The following is a 330-nucleotide window of genomic DNA, read 5'->3' as shown; positions in this document are numbered from 1 at the left end:
GACGTGTGCTCTTCCGATCTGATATTTAAGCGTCTCTTATTACCGCCGCTGTAAGTACCGCTTGACTGATTCATGCAAGCAGTTAAATCTGAAACAACACATTCGCACATTTAAATTTATCTCATGCACTATTTTTATATATACTCTGTTTTATTCTGCATTTATAATTTGCATTTCACCCTTACTCAATCTAGTAATCCATTTATTAACTTCCAACTCTACGTTGGACTTTGGTATGCCACGAAGACGTGCGAACAATCGTAAGTGATCAAAAGTGTTTAAGGAGGGTATTAAAGCGTCAGTTTGTGGACAGTATCCCATCTCAGAAAG

General features: G+C 37.6%; 1 protein-coding gene across 1 annotated transcript; it reads right to left on the bottom strand.

Moving 5' to 3' along the window:
* Positions 1-9: 9 nt before the first annotated feature.
* Positions 10-322, bottom strand: LOC105461452 (ATP-binding cassette sub-family A member 7-like; the record flags this gene model as incomplete). The annotated part of the gene is made up of 2 exons (XM_011707947.1): positions 186-322; positions 10-88 (listed from the first exon to the last, which is right to left on the bottom strand). Coding segments are annotated over exons 1-2 (215 nt in total), but the record flags the coding sequence as incomplete, so codon positions are not given.
* Between the last annotated feature and the right edge of the window lie 8 nt (positions 323-330).

The sequence above is a fragment of the Wasmannia auropunctata genome, unplaced genomic scaffold (assembly GCF_000956235.1).
Source record: "Wasmannia auropunctata unplaced genomic scaffold, wasmannia.A_1.0 LD287935.1, whole genome shotgun sequence".
In the NCBI taxonomy this organism is placed as follows: domain Eukaryota; kingdom Metazoa; phylum Arthropoda; class Insecta; order Hymenoptera; family Formicidae; genus Wasmannia; species Wasmannia auropunctata.
This window is presented reverse-complemented; position numbering and strand designations above follow the sequence as displayed.